Consider the following 23,885-nt stretch of genomic DNA (forward strand, 5'->3'; position numbering starts at 1 on the left):
CTCATGTGCATAGAGCAGGATAATAGACTTAGCAAAAGTCTCAAGAAGGTCGACAGCCTAGTAGTATAAAGCCGGGTTGACGAAATAAGAATCAGGCATCGGCTCAAAATAGGGTGCCGTCCCAAACTTCGGTCCCTTTTCATGATCTGGCGTCAACAGTGCCATGGCTTCGCTTCGCGTATCAATGTCTGTCAGACCCGGCCATAAATTATTATCGCTCCAGCTCAGATACTCCCATAGATATTGGCCAGAATCATCGACGAAGGGGGTAGACAGGTTTTCAGGAATCCCGTTCTCCCCCAGCGACATGCCCATGCGTCCCGGTTCGGGCGGGGAGAACAGCGTGATTGTATCCCGACCAGCGGGGAAGAGGTTGTTCGGTAAGGAATCCGCACTGCTGGTGGTGGGCATGTCCTCGCCACGTTTACTTGCTTCGTAGATCCGCGAAATGGCATCTAGGGATCGTTTCGCGGTGTGTCCGTAGGACTGCATCCGGGCGAGGGTTGTCATTGCAGTCTCGACTTGTCTTTGACAGGACTCGATCGAGGCACGGGGGTCATCGGCCGTGGGATCATTCAGGAACAGGCCGACGAGGGGGACCAATGAGGCTTGGAAAGTCCACCAAACAGCATTCCAGCCACAGAGCTGGTTGAGCTGCGCCGTGGCTGCGATATTCTGGATGGATAGCTCGGCTACCTCACGACACTTTTCGATGGCGGTGCGTTCCTCAACACGAAGGGCGATATAGGGGACACGTCGCATGGCATAGCTCAGCAGAGTGGGTCGATATAGGAGCATCCGTTGGTTATAATATCTCCATCGCATGACTGTGCGAACGGTGCTGATGGATTCTGAACATAGCTCATGATCTTTTAGAACAGGGGGTAAGTTCTCCCACCATTCGAGGAGCTGGGCATCCGCATGTGACATTTCCTGGTGCTTCACCAGCGGAGCGGCTGCCAGTGATTCTTGAACTTGAGTTGCGATCTTGGCAAAGCGGATATTTTCCACGAGAGGAAGCATCTCAAGGACATTTTCCTATTTGGAACTTGGTCAGGTCGTGCTTTAATATCTCGGGAAAGGAAGAACCTTATGACGTGACGTACCTTGTCCCGGCAATTTGGGGGTTTGACGGTGATATTTGGACCAAAACGGCCCATGCTAGGCCGGCCGAGAGTCATGCCGCCCCAGGTATCCATACAGAAAAGAGACCACCATACTCTGCGTTTCAGGTCCATGGATGCTAACTTAGATGGGCTGGGGATTTGATGGCTATCTGCAAATTCTTTGTGTAAACCCAGCCCAGCGGCCATACGGATTGCAGCGCCCATTAAGGAGTACGCGAGGTTTGGCTGGCTGATGTAGTGGCAGTACCATCCGCCGATGAGGCCCAGAGCCTGAATGGTTTCTAGATGAGAGCTGCCCAGAGAGCTTAAGCTGAGGTGGCTCTTGCAACGCAGGAAGTATGTTTGGTGTGTTCGGTCGTCAGGATTGGAGGCCGCGACACTTCCGAGAGCCAGGACGATATTCAGCAGTGCAAGCCAGTGGTCATCCTTCCGGTGTCCTGAGATGTATGTATCACGAAACATTCGTTCATCGATCAAGGGCGCGAATGCTTGGAAATACAGAAAGTATGCATCTAGCATTTGCATCTCGGTTGGTGGGATTGATGGCTGCGGAGGAGTCGCTGGTTGCTGGTGAGGCCACCCGGAAGAACCATCGTAATCCAGCCCCGATTGATCGCGGGGATGCGTGGGAGGAGTTCTGGAGAAGTGCGCTGCGCATCCCGGATCCAACCAGACGATGACCTTAATCACAGCTTGGATGGATGATACACCGAGGTAAGATGACGGCTGTCTTGCGGAAAGCGATAATGCATTCACATCGTCTGACACCCCCTCAACCAGGTCGGTTGAGCTCGGCCGACTATCGTCGAGCTCCTCGGGCATCGTCTGGAGAGACTCGAGATTATCATCTGCATTGGATAACGGAGACACATGTGCCTCCACCGAGACAGAGGTCGCGGGTGAAGCAGGGTGTGGTGCCGCGCCCTGCACTGGCGGCACAGTGGCCGAACCCCCGTCAACTCGAGTAGCTTCTCTCGAGGCAGATTGACGAGGGATTCTGGGGCGATATTGGGGAAAAGTTTCCCAAGCACACTCCGATATTCATCCAGAGTGGTGGATAATTTCTCTACGTGGCTATTTCACATTGATTAGTTCTCGCTGGCGGCATGCTTCAATACTGGTCCGAGGGTGAGACTTACCGCCTCGATGGTCGCGGATCCGAATAATGGCACTGGTCTGTCTTCTTGTACCATCGACAGGCCTCGCACGGCTTCTCGCCATCACATTTGATCTTGCGGTGTCGGCAGGAGGTGCAGGCGCGCAGCGTGGTGACACGGCGGCTCAGCGACTCCCGGCGCTCAATATTGGGTCGGTTGCGGGCCGGGGTTGCGGCCGTTGGGTTTTCAAATCCTTCAAAGGTATGGAACATGATTACTGCACGAAGTCACGCAAACTGCGATCCCGAATCACATAGTTTGACGGATTCTTGATATTTGGAGATGCTGCCAGGCTGGGAGAACAGCAGGCGGGTCGTACGATATTGACGATATACAAGTCGGGTGGATTGATATTGTAGGATGGCGGTCCGACGCATCCAGTTTCAGGCTTGAAAAGAGTCTTTCTTGAATGGATAGCCTAACGATCCAGATGGATAGTTCGATTATGTCATAATTGAAGGAAGGCAAAGAGGAAAGGGAAATAAAGGGAAGGACGTCCTCTCGTGGTGTGCAGATGCAGGAAAGAGGAAAGAAAGAATCCGAAGTGGCCAGCGCGAGCCTAAGAAGAAGAGGCTAAGACTAAGAGAACTCGGTAACTAAGACCGAACGGCAATAGGACGTGGAGGGCGTGGAGAATAGCCTGATCTGCCTGATTCTCCCCGCATTTCCAAGGAACGAGCCCTTTGTCGTTTAAACCCTTGGTCGAACTTGACTCCGGGGACCCCGGAGACCGGGTTCGCTTATTGGAGGTGCCGGGACCCTGCTCAAGGCCATGATATGCGCGGGATTTACAGCGCTAACGTGCATCTACTGTGGAGAGAATGAAAATCTGGTTGAGAATGGAGACCTCTGCCCGGCTCCAAAAAAGCGAGGACGACCCAGGCTTTCCCGAGTCCGCGTCATCGTCCGAGTGCCGGCATAATTGGTAACCAGGATGCAGAGGAGCACCCGGAGGGATATTCCCAATGGACTGGCTGGATACGGCTGACCCGGCGGTGCCACGCGCCAGCTGACTAGGGTCCGGGAATGAAATGAGAAATGCCAGAGGCAAATTACGGAGGCCGCATGTTCTGCACACGCCACAGGCCTTTTCGCCATGCATCGGAAGCCGCTAACATGACTGTCTCCCCGGTTGAAGGGAGGGGTCAATTTCCCCCGTCGCAGGCTCGGCTCGCCGCAGAACATATTTGGGTGCAGGTGGAGAAACGAACCCTGCAGAAGGGCGAGGGCGATCGTCTGGGGGAAAGAACATGTCGGATTACGGGAATCCCCTAATCAGTCCGAGTCCATCTGACTAGAGACTCCTTTCCCTTTAGTCCGAGAGAATAGGCAATTGTCACAAACTTCTCCTTCCCCATCCCCAACTGTGACACCCAAGGATGCGTTGCGTCGACTTCCCATGTCCCCACGATTGAGAATCGTGGGCTGGTACGAGAGTCCTTTGGAAGGGGTCTGTCCGCCCAAGGGAAATTAAACGGTGTAGGAACCCCCTCTACTCGTATGGGACAAGTCATCTCAGTGGTGCCATTCGTTCTGATCAGGCGGGACAGGGACGGGCCTCCCGGGTCGTCCAATCGCCACGGAGGGTGGGCCAGCCCCCGATGCCGAGACTCTCTCGCCGGGCGCGATGTCTTGTTCAAGTCAAGGGCCCGAAGAAGCATGGGCACATCCCTCAGCGGATATCACTGCTGCCCTATTCATCTAAATGCCGGTCCTGCACGGCAAGTCTGGAGGTTGAATCCGAGGCGACGAGCATTGGGAAGAGTGCAGCAGACCTCCATCCGAATGCCCCGCGCGACATGGATTAAACGATTCCCCCTCTGATGGGAAACCCCTGGCAGGAATGGTGCACTGGACATGCATGGAACGCCAAGAGTTGGATCGCATGTGCCCTGGGGAGCCGAAGTCTGTAGGACTGTTGCCTCCCAAACTCTGGGGACCAGGGTGGTCATTGGTTCGGTTAGAGGGGCCTAGTCCTGACGTGTGGGTTAGCGTGAAATCGGTTCCAAGGCTAGTGGTTTCAGCGATTCAAGGCCCGTTGGGCTGATTTGCGTCGATGCGAATGGCCTGGTCCTCGATGATGGTTCAAAATAAGAAAAGTCAAAGGCAGAGTGGTTGAGGGAAGTCGGCCCGGTGAGTGTGAAGGGTGGTAGAAGGGGGAGGGTAGCGCTCTTGTCCGCTGTTGAACCAGTTGAGTTGAGGCCAGCAGCTCAACGGAGGTGGTTCCGTGACCAAGGAAGCGACCTGCAGGCCGTAAGTTTCTGGTTGGGGAAGACGCGGGGGTCCCCGATTGAGCCATTGCGCCCAATCCTTTTCTAGATTGGGATTTAGAGACTCCACTGTCCCCAAAAAGGCCTCAAGGCTCAAAGGGAAGAGGAGGAGGATGCGGAGAAAAGTACTCTTGAGTGGTGCTTGTGAGCAGCTCGGCACATGATTCCATGGGTGCCTTGACACCTCATATATCAGGCAACTAAGGCACAAATCCCAAACTCAGGTGTGCGGGGACTCCGCGCCCAAACAGGCAGGCATGTGGGGGAGCTTCTATACAAACAGCGCAGTTCCACCTAAATAGCTCCGTTACCCCGACCATAACAGTGGTAAAACTCAACTTCTCGTCATTATGGGATTCTATCGTCAATCAATCTCCACGGGATGGACCTTCCGGGACCGCGATGCTGAAGATTGGATGCCTGTGCCAGCTGTGCCGTCCGTGGTGCAGCAGGATCTCATTGCCAACAAAAAGTAAGACCGGGCTTGGCCATGATTGAAGAACACGCATTGACACTCATGCGAACTCTCAGGCTAGAGGATCCTTTCATCGGATTCAACGAGCTCAAGGCCCGTTGGGTTAACGAGAGATCATGGGTCTATCGCAACGTATTCCAGAAACCAGACGCACCCGAGGGCGCTACCATTGACTTAGTATTCGACGGATTGGACACATTTGCCACAGTCAAGCTAGACGGAAATGTCATTCTACAGAGTGACAATATGTTCCTAGGTCATCGGATCAATGTGACCAAGGCATTGGAGGCAGAGGGCGAGCACACTCTCGAGATTGAATTCGACTGTGCATTTCTCAAGGCGCGCGAGCTTCGGAATTCTGATACAACTCACAGGTGGGTAGGCTTTAACGGAGACCCATCACGTCTAGCAGTGCGCAAGGCACAGTATCATTGGGGCTGGGATTGGGGCCCTTTCTTGATGACGGCAGGTATCTGGCGCCCAATCCATCTTGAAGTCTATACTGCCCGGGTCGTCAATTTGTGGCCCCAGGTGCAACTGAGTGGGGACCATGAGACTGCTGGAGTGACTGCTACTGCTGCGGTGGAAGCGGGGGATAATGGAAATTACACTGCTCGTTTCCAGTTGACGCGAAATGGCAATGAAATTGCAAGCCAGGACATCCCCGTATCTTCAGAACATAAAGCCGAGGTTTCGTTCCGAGTGAACCGTCCCGAGCTCTGGTGGCCGCACGGCTATGGCGAGCAGAATCTGTACGAAGTATCCGTATCTCTCCTTCGCAGCGGAGATATTGTGGACCAGACTTCCAAGAAATTTGGTATTCGGACGGCTGAGGTGGTTCAACAGCCTGACAAACATGGCAAATCCTTTTTCTTCCGCATCAATGGGATGGATATATTCTGTGGCGGTTCATGCTGGATTCCAGCTGACAGCCTGCTGTCGAACGTCACTGCAGAAAGATATCGCAAATGGATTGAACTGATGGTTGCCGGTCGACAAATCATGATCAGGTACGTGTAGACGTCTATTATTCAAAGGCAAGACTGACAACCCTAGGGTGTGGGGCGGTGGGATCTACGAAGACGATGCCTTCTACGAAGCTTGCGATGAACTCGGTGTCCTAGTGTGGCAGGACTTTATGTTCGGATGCGGCAACTATCCAACGTGGCCAAAGATCCTCGACTCGATACGTGCGGAGACCATTTACAATGTGCAGCGCTTGCGACACCACCCTTCGATTGTTATCTATGCCGGCAACAATGAAGACTATCAAGTTCAGGAATCAGAGGGCTTGACCTACAACTTTGAGGACAAGGACCCAGAGAGTTGGCTTAAGACTGATTTCCCCGCACGGTATATCTACGAAAAATTGCTCCCTGAAGTTGTCTCCGAACACTCGCCCAGCACATTCTACCATCCAGGCAGCCCGTGGGGAGACGGGAAGATTTCGTCGGACCCCACCGTTGGGGATATGCACCAGTGGAATGGTAAGGCGTATTGAGAAACCATTATGTTGTTAGATTGCATATACTTACATAAATTTCCCATAGTATGGCATGGTACGCAGGAAAAATATCAAATCTTCGATACCCTGGGTGGCCGATTCAACAGCGAGTTCGGCATGGAGGCTTTCCCGCATGTGTCTACGATTGAATACTTTGTCGAAGATCCGAAGGATCTCTTCCCACAGTCGCATGTTATCGACTTTCATAATAAGGCAGATGGACATGAAAGGCGATTGGCCACCTATTTGGTAGAAAATCTGCGCACTGCCACTGATTTGGAGGTATTCCTTTCCCCCCTCTCCTCCAGCGAAGTCACACTCACCAACTCTCCAGACATATATCTACCTGACGCAAGTCGTGCAAGCCGAGACGATGATGTTCGGCTACCGTGGATGGAGGAAGCAATGGGGCGATGAGCGACACTGTGGTGGAGCACTACTGTGGCAACTGAACGACTGTTGGCCGACAATCTCATGGGCGATCGTCGATTATTTCCTGAATCCAAAGCCTGCGTACTACGCCGTCAAGCGAGTACTCAACCCGATCGCGGTTGGAGTGCGCCGGGAGCATCATGATTGGAGTGTCGCGCACGCCCAACCTCCTCAAACCAGCAAATACGAGCTCTGGGTGTCCAGCAACCGGCCACAATCCGTTCACGGCTGCGTGGAGCTCCGGTTCTTATCCATCAACACCGGCCAGGACATCCGGCCGCCTATCGTACGCGAGGACGTGCTCATCACAGCGAACGGCACAACCAACATCATCACTGATGGTCTGCTCGACCATATTGCTGAGCCAGAGCCCCATGTTCTTGCTGCTCGCTTGTGGGTTGACAACAAGGTCGTGGCACGCGACGTCGATTGGCCACAGCCCTTCAAGTACCTCGACCTCTCGAATCGCGGCCTTGACGTTCAACTCCAGCGCGATTCATCAGATCAGGCGCGACTAGTGATTAACGCCCGCAAGCCCGTGAAATGCCTTGTCATCGAAGAGCAAGAAGGTGTGAAGCTGGCGGACAATGCCATAGACATTGTCCCTGGGGATGAACAGGTGGTTGTAATTAGCGGACTGGGTAGTCGGTCGCTGAAATACCGCTATCTGGGTCAGGAATCTTGTGGATTTCTGGAGTAAGCCTGATTTGAGAAGATCGGCAGCTTGATCATCGATTTTTCAACCACGCTCAACCTGAACTCTCCACTTCTGGGGGTAGATGGCTCACGGTAACGACTGATCAAAAATGACATTATGAGTCCTTTCTTGCAATATTTTCGGTCCTGTATAAATTCTACAGCATCTATCTTAAATAGAATGTCCAATGAACTGTTCTCGGGCATCATTCTGCCTGTTATGGCTTGCATTCTCCATTCCCGAGGGTCGGTAGGTGTTTTCGGCAGTGGCGAAGCGGCTTCCCCAAGTCGCGGGGAGGTTTTTAGTACTCGCATATCACGAGATTCAATGCTCAGATGAAAACAATTTCGCTTGAGCGTTACTGTGAGCCCAAGTTGATCCAGCTCGGTCATCTCATAAAACACACAACAAATTACATCCCAGAAACATAGAAACAAAATGACAGTCTCCATTCCTCCACTCCAACAAGCGGCTGTGGTGCAAAACCCGGGAGATGATTTCACAGTGGTTTTACGCGAAGATATCCCCGTCGCAACCCCAGGGATAGATGAGATCCTGATTAAATTAAATTGCACGGGCATCTGGTGAGCACACCAACCCTATTCTGTCTGATCCGTTCCCGATCTAATCCATCGTCTGGGGAACAAGTCACTCGGAAACCCGAGCGGTGCTTGGCTGGGGCGCTTACAACTCCATCATCGGCCATGAAGGCGTGGGAACTGTGGTCCAGGCCGGCACCAACGTGCCTTCCTCTTTGATGGGTCAGCGAGTAGGGTTCAAGTGGCTCTACAAGGCATGCACGGAATGCTCCGTCTGCCGGCGAGGTTTTTTCCAGAATTGTCCCAACCAGCTCAATACCAGCCGCCATGTGCCGGGAACCCTGCAGCAGTATGCAATCGCTGATGCAAGATTTATCACTCGGATCCCTGACGGTGTTCCCGATGAAGTAGCTGCCCCGTTGCTGTGTGCCGGCCTCACTATGGCCGGCGCGCTCGCTCATCTGGACAAGGAGCTTCAGCCGGGGGACTTTCTGGTGATCTCCGGGTCTGGCGGTGGACTCGGGCATATCGGCGTCCAGATTGCCGCCCGGGTCAAAAGGCTACGGGTTATTGCTGTAGATACCGGCGAAGACAAGAGAGCGCTCAGTCTCTCGTCCGGGGCGGAGGCGTTTGTCGACTTCCGGACAGAAGATGTCGCCCAGCGAGTTCTGGACATCACGGCTGAAGGAGCTCACGCCACCATTGTGGTTCCAGGAACCAAAGAGGCATTTCAAATGGCACCAAGATTGGTCAGAAACATGGGACATATTATCTGTGTCGGTCTTCCACGAAATGACATTGAGCTGCCCATTTCCGCAACATTATGTGCTGCTCGCGGTACGTCTTTTTTGACGCGATACATCTCTGGACATGTGCTTGATACTAATGCAACATAGGTCTCACCATCAAGGGTTCTTCCGTGGGAAGTGAAAAACAAATGGAGGAACTGTTACAACTTGCCCTCGATGGAGTCATTACACCGGCAATTGAAGTGTTTGAATTCTCGGAGACTTCGAATCTTATCCAACGTATTACGAATGATGCCATCTTGGGGAGAGCAGTGGTGAAAATCCCTCAGCAACAGTAGACACGTTGACGGACATGAATGAAAATATTGATGATTACGTTAAGATTCACTTTCTTTATTCGCTTTCCGGACAATAGATTCAAGTTCACTTAGATGTCACGTCCTTGATTCTAGATATCCCGTGCTTCGAAATATACCATCCTCCAAACTATGATTGACAAATATGCTGTCAGTCTTGTAGTTTAGGAGCATCGGTGTATGCATATAGAGAAGGCCCTACAGCGTGCATAATGAAATCGCAGTCGCCTCTCGGGTGTGCGGCGTATTAAGTTTTATTAGCTGCTTTGGGATTACTCTACACTACGATAATAATCTAGAATAGCAATCTCTCTTTTACAATATGATTGAAATGACCCGATATTGTACTAAATAAAATAAAGGAGGAGTAAGCCTCTATTAAGTACCTTTTAAGTTATCTCTACATAAGATCTCTTAGGCCATTTGCATTGGGAAAAGGGTGGCTTTCAAAGCTCAGTTCGACTTTTCTATGGACGGGGGAGCTAATTAGACACCTTTGGCTTCAAAAGATGTAATTCGGAGCTATAATAGAGGCTTCACGATACAGATCTGAGTTATTTCCCAAATCCTATTTGGCCAAGTTACATCTTCACCACTCCTGAAGAGAGCGTCATATGGTTGTACAGAATACTTGCCATGAATGTCTATTTGTTGATTTTCTTTTGTAAGTAGTGCAAGTATTCTAAATTCACTTGGAATAGAGTAGGGAGAACCTTTGATAAGTGTAGAAATTCTCCCTATGAGTGTTATCTAACATATTGACACTACCTGTACCACCGAGAAGCGATCGACGAACTCCAGGTGACCTGGCCTTGTAAAGATGGAACATTCACAGGGATATTCTAGTGACCATCTCCACCCTGTGAAGTACACGCTTTCTTCTATATTTTAGCTTGGTTTTATGTAGAAAATATTATAGATGCTACCGCAGACGTAGTTTATTTGGCTTAGACTTATTTCAGGAATCCGGGACCCCGCAGTGAAGATCCACCAGCTGTTGCTCTGGTTCAATTCACCATTTAACCACTCCAATCCGTCGCCATGTATGATAACTCTAAATATGGGATAAAATGAGCTCTACAACATCAATTTTACACTACGTATCATAAATCGAAGGAGGTTAAACAACGTTAACTAAGAATGTGGAGGAATCTGCTGTCGATCAAGCGTCACGGTGACATCACCACCTGTAACAGCAAGTGTCCCGATACAGCCCGTGGTAGACCCAAATGGAAAGAAAAGAGCGCGTCGTGAAAGGAAAAGAACAAAAAATACAAACAACGCCGCCATCCTCATAAGCTTGTCATATTATCCATGAAACTCATCAGGGTAGAGACAAGAGAGGTCACGGAAGAGCTCCACCCCCCAGCCAGTCAAAGAACCTGAAACTAACCCCGCAAAATAAATCCAAAAGAACCAGGTACGAGCTCGTTCAAGCGGAGCGCGGGTCTTCGTCTTCGGAGAGGATACCCTGTGTAATGAGCTCCTCTGGCTCCGGTCGGTTCTGAATCTTGTGTTCCAGGTTGTCGGCCAGCATGTGTCGCTCAAGTTCTTTGGCATTGGCCTGCAGCGCCGGGGCAGCAGTCGAGGCGGGAAGGATATTACCTTTGCTAGTTAGTACGGGGCTGTAAGGATAGCAAGATAGCAACGGCTCGGGTGTGATAAGATTCCTGGAGGGTCTAGAGTATGGGGCTCGGAAACTGGGTAGACTTGTAGGCAAGACAGAGAGGGAAAGGGAGAATTACGCTCCACCAGCTGATCCCGTCCAGGTCTCTTCTCCAGATTCTTCTTCAGGCTGTCCGAAGCGCGCTGGCGATCGAGGTCCTGTTGAGCAGCTTGCAGAGCCCTGCAGAGAGTGTTAGTAGACAAAGTTTCATAGCTTTCAACAAAGGGATGAGCTATACGGGGCGACATTGGTGTCCAGCAGAATATGGCGGTTCTTGAGGTCCTGCATGTCCGGTCGCATCTGTAGGTGCTTCTCCAGGGAATTGCGGCGCTCGTGCGGCGAGGCGGCAAGGGGAGTGTCGTCAATCGCTGACATGATGATAGTGAAGGAATCCAAGTGAAGGTTGAAGGAGAGCGAGTCGAGAAATCTCGAGGTGCGAGAAGAGAAGAAGAGAAGGCAAGTGAGGACGTCAAGTGATGCAAGTCCCACGGGACCGTCACGCGGGGAAACCCAGTAAGTCCAGAGCTCCATGTACTGCTACCTCCTCACTGGTTCGACCTCAGGGGCCGGCCCAGTCAACCTGGGCTCTAATGGGGGTACTGAGTACTACTTTAATGTGTTGTAGAGTCCACTAGTATTGGGTCGACCTCCTATGCTGCCCATCTTTCAAACTACATGCGCAAACAAAAGCCTACTACTACAAGCAGCGGGTTGAAATTTCAGGAAACAAATGAACAGATGACGCAAATTTGAAAAAGCCCCGTGAGTAGATCTGAAGTAAATGCAAATCCACTATCATACATGACGCAGGAGATCGCACCAAAATCAGCAACGTCTCGAGGTAGATGTCAGGAAAGCGAAGAGAGAGAGCGCGAGCCAGAGGGGCGACCCATATCCTCCCAAGGAAATTCCAAGGTACAAAGGCACACAAAAGGGCTTTTCCGAGGACCAAATCCATGCAGCGCTCTAGCCGCGAATCGAATCCTCCATCGGATGGTTCGACTCGTCGTGTCCGGTGTATCCGGCACTGCCACAGCGGTCTGGATTTCATTGCCGGGGTCGGGGAATGAGGTGAGAAAGGGAGGGAAGAGAGTAAACACGTCCTGCAGGCATTCACAGCACGGAGTTCCCCTTCGCGCGATTCTGCCCGTCCTGCAAAGGAAAGATGACAAGACAAACCCGTTCCGGTCCTGGATGCCTAGGTTCACAAAGAGAAACCACATAGTCTGCCTGCAAAAAATTCGACCAGGGCAGTCGATATACTGCAGCAGACCTGCTCCAGTCTTCAAGGAACCCAGAGCTTGCCTCGTCCACGACCACTGCCTCGCGAGGAGCCACGGGTGGATCCTCCACGGCGTCCGCTCGAGGACCGACGCGATGCGCCTCCGATGCCGCGGGCAGCGCCCTCTTGGGTGCTCAAATCCACAGTGGGTTTCGCGGGCTTTTTCGAACCACCGAGGGAGCGGCTAAACGAGTTTGGATCGATAGGCTGTGTAGGAACCTCGATAGTAGTCTCCACGGCAGACGGAGCAGTCTTCGCGGCAGCTTTGCGAGAGGCGGCCCCTCGCGCACCACGAGAGGCACCCTTGCCACGACCCCCGCGCGGAACAAACACCAGTTCATCCTCGTCACTATCATCTTCGTAGGACAGCAGGGTCTTGGGCTGTTCCACGGTTTGGATCTGAGTCTTCTCAACATACTTGCATCGGTTCTTGTATTCGCGCTCCTCGTACTGGATCGCAGTCCGCAGCTGGAGAATGTTCTTCACTCCGATTCCAAACTTTTGGGCCCAGATCTGTGTCGCACGGTCGTTGGTGATGAGGATGCAGCTCTTGGTTGAGTTTTCAGCGTCCGGGCCACTGTGCAGTCGCCACAGGAGAGCGCTGAGCAACGGGCGCAACGCAACTGGAGCGACGGGGATGGTTGTACCAGAGACAGTGCGTTGGTGTCCGGACTGAGTTTTATCATTTTTGCTAGTTCCGCCGTTCTCGTGCTGGGCGCATTCGGGGCTAGTGCGCGAGCTGCGGGAGGAAGTGCGAGATCCGGGTCCGCTGGGCGAGCCTGCAGAGGTGATCGAGGCGACCTCGGCGTCTTTCTTGAAATTCAGCCTGCTGAGAAGCATCTGTGACAAATCCTCGGGACCAGAAGTGGTCTTGTTCTTAGAGGGTTCCTCCGGCGCTGACTCGAAAGGTTCCGCGTCGTCAATCGCCTCAGGTTCCTCCACAAATTCCGGCAAGAAGAATTTCTCCGCATCCTCCCAGCGCTCATATTGTTCCATCGGGCCCTGGAGGGTGATGCGTTCGGCGGTTATTTGGTCTTTACCAGACGTGACCCGGTCGAGGAAGCGGACAGCCTCGCGGGCATTGATGGCGATTTGCGATCCCGCCCGCTTCAGGGCATGGAGCCGCTCGAGGGCTACAGGTGAAGGGGAAAGGGAAAGTCAGTTCAGCAAAGTGCGATATGGAGAGTAAATCCCCTCCCTCTCTCACAGACCGGAATACCTACTGTAAAGAGGGACAATGAGATCGATGGCTCCGTTGGTAGTCCATTTCTTGATCTCGCTGATGTTGGTAGTCAAAGCCGTCTCATCCACGGCGCAGTGAAAGACCTTGCGTCCGGCCGCCATAGCGAGACAGGGAACGAATGTCTTTTGGAAAGTCGGAAGAGGGCAAGTCTGCCCTAGACCGGGAAAATGGTGTTGACAACCGCGACTGGGAGGAGAGTCGGAGTCAGCGGGAGCCCACGAAGGAGGTTTGACGACGGAGGGACGTGGGAATGTGGGGGCAAAGCGGAAGTAGGTATGACGCGGATTGGGGGGGAGGTGCACTCACGATAAAAAGCCAAAGGATCAGAGATCATATGCAGCATCTTTAACAGCATGCAACACCGGGAAAGGAGATAAAGGGCTTGGGTGTCCACGTCAAAGATGAAGCCTTTCACCGCGACGAGACGAGCGATTGTGCTGACTAAGCATTTACCTTGGTTCAGCCTTTCAAGTTGAATGGACAGTCAGTGAGTGGATCAACGGGAAGTGTAAAGTGTAAAGTGTAGAGTTTGGAAGCAGGATGAAGTAGTAGTCATCAAAGAAGCGAAGCGGCCTAGAAAGATAAATGGGGAATGGAAGGGAGAAGGGCTATCAGAGGTAAAGAAGGGATAGGTCTATAGCGGAGTAGAGTATCATCTAAGAGCTAAAAACAGGCCAACTAAATAGAAAAAGACCTCCATTCTCGCCCACTGCCGACTCGATCTAGTGTGCGCTGCTCACTCCAACAATCCAACGCTTAGGGCTTAACCTTCTTGATTAATCCATCCGATTCTTTCACTCGTTGAGCCCACTCTCTGGATTATCCGTTAGTAGACTAGTAGGGCTGAGGTGAGCTTTCGCCGGGGGGTCGACTCACGTCCAGCTGCCATCATATACTCGGCGGAGATTGGGATTTCCAAAATCTGCCTCTCCAAGGGCAGTTTCAATAATCGTAGCGGTCACTCCCGTGCCGCAGGTACTGATAATCGACCTTGAGGGGTCCACCTTGCGGTCTTCAAAGATCTTCTTCAGCTCCTCGGCGGGCAGATAGGTCTTAGTCTCGGGGTCCAGCAGTTCCTGGAAAGGCATACTCTTAGACCCAGGAACATGACCGGATGAGAGTCCAGGGCGCGGCTCCGGGTCGGTTCCAGCCCAGCGACCGTAAGACCGAGCATCCAAGATCTCGATTTCTTCGGCGCCTTCCTTGCCGTAGTCAAAGGCCAGCTCTTTCATTTCACGGAAAGGTATCACGATTTTGGAGTCATAGGTCGGCACGGGATAGTTCGACTTCTCAACAGGTACGGGTTCACCACTCTCAGTTGGAAGGCCCTCGCGAATCCAGAGGCGATAGTTATTGAGAAGATGAACATTCGGGTGACCAAACACACGCAGGGTCCAGCCTACACGCGGGGCGCTGAAAATTCCCAACTCAGCGGTATCATAAACCACAATCTCGTCATCACGGCGAATTCCCAGTTCACTCATAGCCTCTGCAAAGGTCTCACAAGTTGGGAGCATGTGAGGATAAGGTGAATCATGGTCCTTGACGCCGTCGATATCAAAGAAGCGTGCTTGGGGAATGCGCGATTGGCGGAAAGAGTCAATTCCCTTACGGCCCTCGGGATCATTGGGCATAAACCATGCGGCACAGAGGGGTATGACCCTCGGAGAAGTCGAGATCTTTGTTGGGGGGTTCTTTTTAAGAGCTTCATTGAGCTGTTTAGGGGTGACGAGATACGAGGAGAACGACGCATGGCGAGCCTGTTGCACAGCGAACCGTGGAGAAGCCATAGTTGTATGGAGAAGACGGGTAGGAGAAAAACCAGAACGAACGGCCGCAAAAGCCATGGTCGACAGGGTTGGCGGAGTCGCCAATTTACATATCTCAGAGGGGAGATGTGGAGGTGCGGAGAAGCGACTCATGTGATGGCGCGATAAACGATAAACAACGACTTATCGGAAGCGGAACCTCGCCGTTTTCCACCTTGGGAACCTGCGCCCGCCAAACAACCATGAAGGTCACATTGAAGGAATGGAATGCCGTCGCAACCTGGCATTGGGATATGCCGGAGGATGAGGTCTGTGGTATTTGTCGCGTCCAGTTTGACGGGACCTGTCCCACCTGCAAATTCCCTGGTGATGACTGCTCGCTTCGTGAGTCGCTACGCGCATCCGAATCCTTCACCGATTGGGGCCTCTTGGGCAATGACGCTGACCTGGATCACAGTTCTTGGCAAATGTGGCCATTCATTCCATATGGTAAGATTCCCTGATGCGATATTTTGGCCGGGATTGGATTGGGCTGGTCGACTGACTGATGCGGGAGAGTAGCATTGTCTTTTGACCTGGATCCAGCAAGAAACTGCCAAAGGACTATGTCCCATGTGTCGACAGAGTATGAATACCCCCCATTATGGATTAATATGTTGCTTATGGCCTCTAGAATTCGAATGGAAACAAAACGAGGATGAATGATGGCATGTCCGCAGCTTCCCTCCACCGGCGTTTACTGGGTCGAAATAAAGATACCCCTGTTTTTCCATATTTTGCCCTCATCATGTTATTTTCTTCTACTGGAAGAACACATAGTATAATGGATTGCATGTTTTTCTCACTGAAGCTGGTTCGAATATGGATGAGCCGATAGAACATCGGATTGAGAGCCCCGGGGCACCATCCGAATCTATCATGTTTACGTTTATCCTAACCTCAGTATTGACTCAATAACATGGCAATAAGAGTTTCCAAACGTCATAAGCATTCGATATTGCGAGTTCTTTAACGAACGTAGTCGTGTGGATACTTCGTGGATACACGATTTGTAGCTATATTATTGTATTGGGCCGAATACCCGGGAGGGATCCGCTGATATATATAAAGCCAGGTAGAATCACTTCCATCCCAAATCACGTCATTTTCAAATGTTTATTTTTGATTTCTGAAAGTGTGGAACAAGATAAATGCTTTTTCTTTTTTAAGATATATCCCAAATTTATAATGCATGCGTAAGCTAACCATCATAACAGTAAAATATGTGCGCATATCGTGTGACGCACCTTTGGTTTGGTATCACGTGCTGTTATCGATAAGAGGAAACGACATCATCCAAGTCGACCTGACCGTTGACTTTTCCCAACTATGAAGCGCTGGCGATGTCACTGAATACCCCGTCCAATCCTGCATCTCCTCCCTCCCAGACCCTCCTTGACGATCCTCCAACCCGCCCTGTCCCATCCTCGCTGCCGAGCGATCAGATCGCTCATGGTCCAGATGAGCTGTCGATAGACCGGGCTCTACAGGCCGCGCAGCCAACCGCAGCTCCACCCTATGACAGTACACCTGACGAATCTCCAGGCGAGAAGCACGAGAATGAGGCGAAGCAACAATCTCCGCCTCTGAAATTCCAGCCGTTCTTCACACTGATCGAAGATGCGCATGCATCGGACTATCACCACCCGACTGTTCATTACATTTTCTCCGATGATGACACCGATATTGTGACGGAAGCTGCTATGCGCAGCTTGGCTGCGCAGCAGGAGATTACATCTGGCACAGCACAAGATCGCACCCACACAGCTCAGCAGGGCCCGGAAGATCACGCAGAGGACGGAAAGCCCACCCTTCTCCCTCCGGTGGTTCCGGGAGTTCAGGAGAACTACATTGTGCTAGATGTTGAGCCCATCCTTGAATACACCGAAGGGAACCCCGCAACTGACCATCCAGCCACTAAATCTGTGCCATCGCCACCGGCAAACCCATCGACGCTAGCGGGACACACATCCCCAGGGCAGACCGCAACACCAACTCAGTTCCGTGTAACGTCCGCAAAGAGCTTTTCGCCGACGTGGCAGGTGCTGAACAGCGAGATGGTACCTGCACCGACATTCGAGAATCATGATGCGGGCGATGTCCTAGGGAACGGTTTAATGCTCAAGATCCACGGGACCGGAGGGATTCCTGCGGACGCCGGGAAAGGCCGAGACGGCCAAGGCACGCAGAAACTGGAGGATATGATGGAGCGATTCGCAGTGAGGATGCGTGAGTTGCAGATGATAATTGACGCTGCAGAAATGCCTCTTCTCGAGGAGAGTCAATTGGCTGAGGGCCAGGGCGCTCCTGACACGAAACTTCCAACAGAAGATTCCCCTGGTGAAGAAGCTTTGCAGAAGGAGACCGACGAGTGAACGATGCCTGTAGTAAACCTTTCTTTCTTCTTTGCTTGATGATGAATTTTGATTACGATAATGAGAGCCGGCGCTAGCTTTCACTTTTTGGCGTTGATGCATAGGCGTTTTGGGTGACTTGTTCATTGATGGATGGACATCTTTTGAAGCATACAACGATGGCTTATTGGCAGTCTCTGAATCTATGACAATAATTGACAGTACGAGATTGGGTGATTGCGGTATTTGATTATACCAGAACTCGATCCGAATAAGAATGCAAGATGAAATAGTATCCAAGACTGGGTAACTCCAATGAAGACAAAGTAACAAGCGTCCCTTTCTATAGGTTTCCCGCACGGATCAAGACAAAATAGAAGAAAAGGAATGACAATCCCACATAGTTTTCTCAGCCACAAACTCCAGCCCAGGGGGCAAAGGCCAACAATATTGGGTATCAAGATGTCATACTCGACAGTGAAAAGAAAAACAAAGTTAAAGAAAGCGAGACAAAGGGCAGTTGTATTATTCGACAGCACGGTTCCTGTATCTGCGGCTGCCGGAAATGGCGGAAGGGGGCATGTTCTCCCGGCCCTCCATCATACCTGCCATCTTCTTTGAGAGAATTTTATGCGGTAGCTTCGCTTCGACGGTGTTGCTTGACCCCGAGCGGCGCCGCTTGAGAGAGGGTTGCTCTGGCTCGATTCTTTCGGGGGTTTCGTCCAGGTCCAGGGATAGGTTTGCCGCGGGAGTTTCAGGCTTGCAGCTGTCTTCGTCGGCATCACACGCGAGTTGTTTGGCGACGTTTAAATCGACTTCCCTAAGGCCATTGTTGGAAGAAGTGGTGGTTGATGACGGAATATGATGAATCCCTACCTCGTCCGCAGCATCGCTGTATACAAAGCCTTTGGATGGCGAAGAGACGGGAGAGCTAGGGGACGGCGCCGCCTGGGCCTCTTCATTGAAAGGGAGAGCTGTGAACTGACGAGAAGTGCGATGCCTAGAGCGAAGGCCATCGTGGGATTCTGTTCGAGGTAGGTCTGTTGGGTACTCATACTTCCGCTTTTGAGGTGTGGCGCCTGTAGGAACATAATCCTTCATGGGGTGGCTTTGAACTGTTGCCCGAAGCTTATTGAGCGGCTGGCGCACTTCATCCTGCAGAGGAGCAGTGGATTGTTCCAAGTCTCCAGTATGCCTTGTGACATCTTCCTGGAGCTGGCCCACACGTCCATCCAGACTGTCCAGTTGGATATGGATGACTCCACGAGACTCTCGAACATTATCAGCAAGGGCGTCCAGGCTTGATAGCTGTTCTTCATGGAAAAGACCATTGTGAGACCGAGCTTTAGCCACGAAGTCATCGAGGGCTCCCATCTGTTTGCTCATGTCGTTCATCTGGGCATCCACGATACGTACGGTCTCTTGATGTACCGACTCGGTCGCGCGTTGAATCGAAGCATTGCGTTGGTCGAATGCCTATCACAGTTAGCTATGGATGTAAATATATGAAGGCTTCGACAAATCTCACCTCCCAGTCATTTTGCATCTTAATTTTCATCTCATCCCTGGATGCTGTGACATCCTTTGCAAATTGCTCCTCCTTAAAGATCCATTCGTCAATGTGTCGATCATACTGGGCAGTGGATTGTTCCAGGGCGTCCCCAGATGCTGAAATATCAGCCCGGATGGTCTCAAACTTGGTCTTGAGACGAGTGGACTGCCGTTGATTGGATTCATCGAGCAAGTTCCGGATTTGGGACATGAGGTTATCACGCTCAGCTTGGGCACTCGCATGCTCTTCTTCGAGAGTTTGGGCGAGGTTCGATGAGGCTTTGCGGCTGGCTTCCACAGACTGGCGGTTTGCTTCCTGGAGTTCAAGTCGGAGTTTGTTGATTTCAGACTTTTGTTGATCGAGATGGGAAACCATGTTCTCGAACATGGACTTAAAGTCCTTGCCGAGAACACTATAAGATGAATGAAGCTGGGAATGGAATTCGGAGAATTCACCAATAACTTCTTTCGAGATCCGGGCGGCAGCAGCTGATAGCCCATTTAGACCCTCGCCCACTTTAGTCTTCACGTCCTCGCGGAGAACCTTAATCTCCTCTAAGACCTCATTCATCTCATCATGGGCACTAGAAGTCTTCTTCTTTGCCTCGGCCTCGATCTTATCGAAAGCGGAAGAGAACTGCTGAAGCTGTGACCGAGTCGATCGAATGGTGTTGAGCTCAGTGTCGACAAAATCGTGGATCCTGCTCGACATGTTTTCCAATAGCTCGGTGTGCTTAGTCTGGAAGTTTTCCACGCGGGCGTCAATTTGCTGGGTGACGTTGATAACTTCCCCGGTTGAGCTTTGCCATGTCTGGCGGTTATCAGATTCTAACTTGTCCTGGCGACCAATTTTTGCATGCAATCCATGAACATCCTCAACGGTGTCGTCCAAGGTGGAAAGGAGATCAGACCCAAGTTTGCGAAGTCTGTTCTCGGTATCTTGATGAGCTTGGCGCACAATCTTCTCTTCGTCCAATTTCTCTGACGTATCTTTCAAGTCCATTTCCCTTTGCTCCAAAATTTCCCGCGTGTTGCTGAGCTTCGACTGGGTATTCTCATTATCTTGTTTGAGAGTGTTGAAATTACTCGTCAAAGCGAACAGCTCCTGTACCTTATGCCTCAAACTTGATTCCATAGACTCAATTTTGGCTCGTTGTTCCTCGTTAACGATTCGCCGTGATTCGCTCTCCGTAGTCATTTCCTCAAACGCATCTGGTGTCATATAGACACCATTACGGTGCCGGGTCGCGATGAGCTCGCTCCTAAGCTTCTCGATCTCCATGCCAATATCCCGAAGCAGCTTGTTTTTGGACATTAATGGGTTGATCTGGGGTTTATTGCGAATATTTTTGGCTCGGAAGGCATAGTCAAGTGTTGAAATAGTCTCCTCCAAGTTGCTCTTCGCGGGTGATACTGTAGCAATGATGCATGTCTTTGTCCGACCACCCAGTGAATCTTGTAGCAGTCTTGTCAACTTTGACTCACGATAAGGGATATGGGAGCTTTTATCAACCAAAGCATTGATGACCCGTCCCAGAGTCAGCAAACTCTTATTGATCAGACCTGCCTCGGTCGCACGTTTATTCTCCGCGCCACTTCGTCCAATGTTCTCGCTACCGGCCAGATCCACTAGATTAAGCTTTCCAGAGCTGACATATTCTTCACCAGAGTCGGTTGTGCGTTTCGTCATTACTGTGATGGTGAAAATAGTGTGGCTGCGGGAGCTGAGGTCGTTACATTTGGTAGCGGCCACCTGACGTTTGTGACTGCCCATCTGTAGTAACTTGATACCGGTCGACGCCGAGTCAATATAACTTTCCTCCATGCCTTGCACGAGAGTAGATGCGTGGCCTTTTTTTTCACTTTCAAAAATTTTCAGTTTTGTGTTGTCATCCGCGGATAGCAAATCGCGCAGCTCCTCATTGTAAAGTTCGATAAAAGAGCACTTCACCGTGCTATCTGTCTCTTCAAGCTTGTGAAACAACGAGTAAAGAGTCCTTGGAATGATCCCTGCATCATCTGATAGAATTCCGAGAGTATCAGTCATGTCTCCGGACATGGTATATGTTTTTCCAGTTCCTGTTTGGCCGTATGCGAAGACTGTACAATTGAAGCCCGCCAGCATCTGTGGTCATAATTAGCACGATGCGCTTTACTCGAGACTCTAATTTCTTTGACCCACTTCATTCAAAACTGGTAGAACCACTTCTTCGAACACAAGGATTTGGTCCGCAGCAGGAGAGAAAACTTTGTCGAAAGCGTAAGTCTTATTTGAGAGCGCATTTGGACCCATCGACAAATCCAAGTTCTTTCCGCTGACTCCTTCAGTCGACAAGACAACACCGCTATTTTCCTTGATTTCCCGCTCATTGCGACCACGGCAGCGCACCACCACGTGGATGCTTGTATCCTCATTGATTTCCCGTTCATAGTCCCGTTCCTTCCTTTTCACGATAGAGCTTGGGTTCGACTGATCGGGGCTCTGCTTCGGCGCGCGCGCTAGGGAGGATGTATTCGGCCGCATTGTTACTGCTGGAGACGCTTGCCTGTCCGGTACGGCCGATCCAGCTCTGCGAGTCGGCTGGCGCAAACCCGACCTCCTCGCGGCGGCGGGAATTGCAGAGGAAGGCCGTGCAGGGCCGACCATGATGAAAGGATGGTCGCAATGTATCAAAAATCCCCCAAAGCAGATCAGGTTCAGTTGTAAATGAGGAAGCAGATCAGTGCATGAAACCTGGTCGACAAATGGGGTTGTCGGAGCAGTCCAGCGGGAGACGAGGATGTGGGCGGATCCATTTGGGCAAAACATAAACAACCCCCACGTGACCTAACCCTTGTCATGCTCCCCTCTCACATGATTAGCGTCATTGTTCCCCGCGGTGGTTCCAACATGACGCCTATCTCTCAACATCATCAACCTCCTTTTCAGCGGAGTTTTTCCTGCTCGATGACCCAGAAATCAACCCGACTATAATGACCGCCAAATCGGCACCAGTACAGATTTTCCCGGGCAAGGGCTTGGGCTTTATCAGCATGTCTCCGATGATCTACAGGTGCGGGGATAGTATAGCTAATGGTTCTTCACTTTAGCGCTTGGTGCCTCCCTACACAATGTCCTAACTCGGGTCAAATCACACCCCCAAACGTATCCAGAGATCGACCTCGCGTACTCCTCGACGGAGCCCCTGCGAAAACCCGTTGTGTTGAGGCTACCCGCCAACGGGCTACGTCTACGGTTTGACGGACCTGATCAGAGGTTGCGCCTGATCGAGGTGCTGGATTTTTCGAGGATAAATTTGGTTTACAAGACTCAGGATGTAATGAAGAGTGGAAAATCATCCGAGCAACCGACTTCGTCTCAGGGTCCCAATTTCCGACAGGTCTACAACCGCCTCTTTGGTCCAACCCACCCCGGAGAATATGTTCCCCCACCGGATCAGTCGCCGTATGGCACTTATGTGCTCTCGTACCCCGGCGTCGCATTCACTTTCCCTCTCCAGCACTCGGCATGGTCTGACTCGTGCGACTATGTAGCCCTTCTGTCATCCTCTGTGGCGATGCCAGCGACGTCCATGGCCATCTTTCAAGGACCCTCTTGGCCCGAGGTTCGGGCGAAACTTTTCGCCCAACAGCCTCAATATCCACGTTCTTCAGCGGTGGTCGGCAAGACCCGTGATGCGTTCGCCGATGAGATCGAAGAATTTCACATCCTCGGCGCCGGCAGACTAGAAGTAATCCGACGAATTAGCCCCACGCTGCAAATTTGCCTTGGAGAGACCACTCCTCAGGACCTCATTGCCGAGTTCGGCCCCCCAGATGCCATATACCGTAAAAATGACCGGCGAATATCGATCCATCGCGCAGCGGGGACCGGCGGTGGCGGCACCGGTGGTGGTGGAGACCTGCTACAATTCAGTCCCTCGCCTGGCCGAGGGATCGATATCCCGGATACTGATCACTCATCGAATAACAGCGTGTCAGATGATTCTGATGAGGAGATCTCTCTAAATAGCATCAGTGATCCAATTTCCTTGCCCTCTGAGTGTTTCTTCAACTATTTTCATCACGGCTTTGATGCATTCATATCGCATGCAACACCTCCCGGTCCTGGATTTCCAGCATCAGACACACAAGATTCCTCTCATCAGTCCTCACCGTCGCAACTGACCGTCACTAAGGTCATCTTGCATGGTAATGTACCAGGCTCATACCCATTCAACCGTCACCGACGGAGTCGATGGATGATTCATCCTGACCAGTCCAATGGTGGTCTGACCTCTGAATCTTCATTCGATGAAATCTCGGAGCGACTGCGAGATGTGTGGAAAGGGTCATATGCCAACCCCGGCGAGGAACGTGCCCTGCAACGGCCAATGGTCCTGAATCGCGGCTGGGGCGACAGCCCGGAGAGCAGTGTCGAATTCCTCGGCGGCTGGGAAGAAAGTACCTCTCGGGGACTTCGAACAGGACCAGAAGGGCATGACGGAGGCCTGGGTAATACAGAGCTCTTTGGATTCCCAGGGCTTCTCTTTGAGGTGCTGAAGAATGGCGCGGTTAGTTGTTTGACGGTGTATTGATCCTATGGGCGTCTGGGAACTGGATAATTTTTTGACTATTTGAACTGGGCATCCTTTTCATATCGTCCATGAGACATGAACATTAATCCTGGAGGTTC

The 23,885-nt window shown here is 51.5% G+C and overlaps 10 protein-coding genes across 10 annotated transcripts; 5 read left to right on the forward strand and 5 right to left on the reverse strand.

Moving 5' to 3' along the window:
- Window positions 1–57: 57 nt before the first annotated feature.
- Window positions 58–2,496, reverse strand: N7462_000073 (uncharacterized protein; the record flags this gene model as incomplete). Its single annotated transcript, XM_057071799.1, has 4 exons — window positions 58–1,038; window positions 1,107–2,051; window positions 2,078–2,201; window positions 2,267–2,496. The coding sequence occupies 4 exons, from the start codon at window positions 2,494–2,496 to the stop codon at window positions 58–60; spliced, it is 2,280 nt and encodes a 759-aa protein (XP_056938329.1).
- Window positions 2,497–4,904: 2,408 nt separating this feature from the next.
- N7462_000074 (glycoside hydrolase family 2 protein) lies at window positions 4,905–7,665 on the forward strand (the record flags this gene model as incomplete). Its single annotated transcript, XM_057071800.1, has 5 exons — window positions 4,905–5,026; window positions 5,086–6,039; window positions 6,086–6,516; window positions 6,580–6,815; window positions 6,868–7,665. 5 exons carry the CDS (start codon window positions 4,905–4,907, stop codon window positions 7,663–7,665), a joined length of 2,541 nt encoding a protein of 846 aa, XP_056938330.1.
- Window positions 7,666–8,100: 435 nt separating this feature from the next.
- N7462_000075 (zinc-dependent alcohol dehydrogenase) lies at window positions 8,101–9,288 on the forward strand (the record flags this gene model as incomplete). Its single annotated transcript, XM_057071801.1, has 3 exons — window positions 8,101–8,246; window positions 8,311–9,038; window positions 9,098–9,288. 3 exons carry the CDS (start codon window positions 8,101–8,103, stop codon window positions 9,286–9,288), a joined length of 1,065 nt encoding a protein of 354 aa, XP_056938331.1.
- Window positions 9,289–10,738: 1,450 nt separating this feature from the next.
- N7462_000076 (RPEL repeat-containing protein) lies at window positions 10,739–11,347 on the reverse strand (the record flags this gene model as incomplete). Its single annotated transcript, XM_057071802.1, has 3 exons — window positions 10,739–10,957; window positions 11,017–11,152; window positions 11,211–11,347. The coding sequence occupies 3 exons, from the start codon at window positions 11,345–11,347 to the stop codon at window positions 10,739–10,741; spliced, it is 492 nt and encodes a 163-aa protein (XP_056938332.1).
- A 910-nt stretch (window positions 11,348–12,257) lies between these two features.
- N7462_000077 (uncharacterized protein) lies at window positions 12,258–13,598 on the reverse strand (the record flags this gene model as incomplete). The annotated part of the gene is made up of 2 exons (XM_057071803.1): window positions 12,258–13,387; window positions 13,478–13,598. The coding sequence occupies 2 exons, from the start codon at window positions 13,596–13,598 to the stop codon at window positions 12,258–12,260; spliced, it is 1,251 nt and encodes a 416-aa protein (XP_056938333.1).
- Window positions 13,599–14,253: 655 nt separating this feature from the next.
- On the reverse strand, window positions 14,254–15,287 carry N7462_000078 (sulfurtransferase; the record flags this gene model as incomplete). The annotated part of the gene is made up of 2 exons (XM_057071804.1): window positions 14,254–14,311; window positions 14,374–15,287. The coding sequence occupies 2 exons, from the start codon at window positions 15,285–15,287 to the stop codon at window positions 14,254–14,256; spliced, it is 972 nt and encodes a 323-aa protein (XP_056938334.1).
- A 221-nt stretch (window positions 15,288–15,508) lies between these two features.
- N7462_000079 (anaphase promoting complex subunit 11) lies at window positions 15,509–15,971 on the forward strand (the record flags this gene model as incomplete). Its single annotated transcript, XM_057071805.1, has 2 exons — window positions 15,509–15,755; window positions 15,940–15,971. The coding sequence occupies 2 exons, from the start codon at window positions 15,509–15,511 to the stop codon at window positions 15,969–15,971; spliced, it is 279 nt and encodes a 92-aa protein (XP_056938335.1).
- A 677-nt stretch (window positions 15,972–16,648) lies between these two features.
- Window positions 16,649–17,680, forward strand: N7462_000080 (uncharacterized protein; the record flags this gene model as incomplete). The annotated part of the gene is made up of 1 exon (XM_057071806.1): window positions 16,649–17,680. The coding sequence occupies one exon, from the start codon at window positions 16,649–16,651 to the stop codon at window positions 17,678–17,680; it is 1,032 nt and encodes a 343-aa protein (XP_056938336.1).
- A 504-nt stretch (window positions 17,681–18,184) lies between these two features.
- On the reverse strand, window positions 18,185–21,857 carry N7462_000081 (putative kinesin family protein (BimC); the record flags this gene model as incomplete). The annotated part of the gene is made up of 3 exons (XM_057071807.1): window positions 18,185–19,135; window positions 19,188–21,335; window positions 21,393–21,857. 3 exons carry the CDS (start codon window positions 21,855–21,857, stop codon window positions 18,185–18,187), a joined length of 3,564 nt encoding a protein of 1,187 aa, XP_056938337.1.
- Window positions 21,858–22,183: 326 nt separating this feature from the next.
- Window positions 22,184–23,787, forward strand: N7462_000082 (UPF0183 domain protein; the record flags this gene model as incomplete). Its single annotated transcript, XM_057071808.1, has 2 exons — window positions 22,184–22,274; window positions 22,301–23,787. The coding sequence occupies 2 exons, from the start codon at window positions 22,184–22,186 to the stop codon at window positions 23,785–23,787; spliced, it is 1,578 nt and encodes a 525-aa protein (XP_056938338.1).
- Between the last annotated feature and the right edge of the window lie 98 nt (window positions 23,788–23,885).

This window comes from Penicillium macrosclerotiorum (genome assembly GCF_028827735.1).
Source record: "Penicillium macrosclerotiorum strain IBT 26536 chromosome Unknown utg000001l_segment0_segment0, whole genome shotgun sequence".
Taxonomy (NCBI): domain Eukaryota; kingdom Fungi; phylum Ascomycota; class Eurotiomycetes; order Eurotiales; family Aspergillaceae; genus Penicillium; species Penicillium macrosclerotiorum.